Here is a 1,752-nt window from a genome sequence, read left to right on the forward strand (position 1 = left end):
TTTTTTTTTTTTTTTTTTTTGGACACAGACTTTTGCATACCATTGATTCATTGGTGTATAATGCACTTATATTCCCAGCTTTAAGCTAACATACAGTAATAAATACAGAGTCCAAGGAGGGCGCGGGGGGCCGGGGCTCGGGAGCTGCGGGGTTACTGATATCCCAGTGCGGAAGCTGACGTGAGTCTTTGGCCGTAGAGCGCGTACGGGGAGTAGTAAGGTCCGGCGGCCGGCAAGGAGGGCACGGGCAGGGCGCCGGCCGTGGGCAAGTGGCTCTTGCCGTAGGGGTGGTACCTGTTTAGTCCCAAAGTGTGTGGGCTCCTCAAGGAGAGCGAGGCGGGCAACGTGTTGGGGCTCCCGGGGGCGGCGGGCGGGAGGTGGAGGTGGCAGGAGGCCGCGGAGCCCAGCCCGGAGGTAGGGTAACCCGCCAAGAGTTTCTCGGCCCCCGGCAGGGCCGTGTGGGTCCGTAGGTGGGTGAGCAGCTCCTCCGAGGTGGCAAACCTCTTGTCGCAGGGTCCGCTGGCAGACACCCAGTTGCATATGTGGGGCAGGGGGTCGTTTTGCAGCATGAAGCCGTAGGTGTAGAGGGGGTGGCCGGGCAGGCTGGGGGTGCCGCTGGAGGAGAGCGTGGTGTGCACCGAGTGCAGGGGGTGCGTGGGGTACACCAAGGGGTATCCGCTCTTCAGGCTGCCGGGGTCGTGCACGCAGCTGGAGCAGTTGCTGGAGCCCAGGTGCGAGGCGCTGTGGTAGCTCAGGCAGTACGGGTCCCGGCATAATCCCTGCATGAAGGAGGGCGGCGAGGCCCCGGTGAGCGGGCTGGAGCTGGGCGGCTTGCCCGGCAGCCCCAGAGCCCCCGGCAGCTGGCTGCCCACCAGCCCCGGCTTGGTGGGGTCCAGCCCGGGCACGAACTGGGACGGGTAGCCGGCGTAGGCACCGACGATGGAGCCGTGGTAGCCGATGCTGGAGGGCGGCAGCGGGAAGACGGAGTGGCCCGGCTTGTAGGGCGACACCGGGGCCACATGGCCGGCGGGCGGCAGGGCGGGGGGCTCCGACTTGCGGCCCGAGGGGGGCTCGCCGTGCGCCCCGGGCTCCACCGCCCCGCGCCCCAGCCCCCCGCCCGTCCCCTCGGGGCTGGGCTTGCCTCCCTCGGGCTCCTTCTTCTCCTCGGCGCCCTTGGGGTCGGGGTGCTGCGGCGAGGCCCCGCGGGAGCCGCCGGGCGAGGCGGCGGCGTGCGGGGGGAACGGCGGGCACGCGGCGCTGGGCACCCGAAAGCCGGCCTTGTCCGCGCCGCCGCCGTCCTTGCGCGGCTCCGCGCCGCCCTTCGAGTAGGGCTTGAAGCTGGACTTGTCCTCGGCGGGCGCGTCCCCGCTGCCCGGCGGCTTCAGCGCGGCGGGGCGGGCGGTGGGCTCCTTCTCGGCGGCGGGCGCGGCGGCGGCCACGGCGTTCAGCTTGGAGGAGGGCGGCGGGTCGGGCTTCCCGATCTGCGAGCAGGTCTGGGCCAGCAGCGCCAGCGGGCTCTTCTTGGCGTCCAGCTGCGGGCGGAGCGGAGCCGGTCAGGGGGGACCCCGACGGCGTCCCCGCACCCGCCTCACCCCCCACCCCCCGAAACCCCGGGGCCGGGCCCGGCGCCGAGCCAGGGCGCGGGGATGGGGGGGACGGGGCGGGGGGACGCGCCCGGCCGGGGAGAAGGACCGGGTGGGAAGCAGGGGGGGGAGCGAGGCTGCGGCTGCGGCGGCGGGGAGGGAAGGAGCG

The 1,752-nt window shown here is 71.8% G+C and overlaps 1 protein-coding gene across 1 annotated transcript; it reads right to left on the reverse strand.

The window, feature by feature from the left end:
- Window positions 1-18: 18 nt before the first annotated feature.
- On the reverse strand, window positions 19-1,547 carry ZNF703 (zinc finger protein 703; the record flags this gene model as incomplete). Its single annotated transcript, XM_027633512.1, has 1 exon — window positions 19-1,547. A coding segment is annotated over one exon (1,395 nt), but the record flags the coding sequence as incomplete, so codon positions are not given.
- Between the last annotated feature and the right edge of the window lie 205 nt (window positions 1,548-1,752).

The sequence above is a fragment of the Corapipo altera genome, unplaced genomic scaffold (genome assembly GCF_003945725.1).
Source record: "Corapipo altera isolate COAL_440 unplaced genomic scaffold, ASM394572v1 50141, whole genome shotgun sequence".
In the NCBI taxonomy this organism is placed as follows: Eukaryota; Metazoa; Chordata; class Aves; order Passeriformes; family Pipridae; genus Corapipo; species Corapipo altera.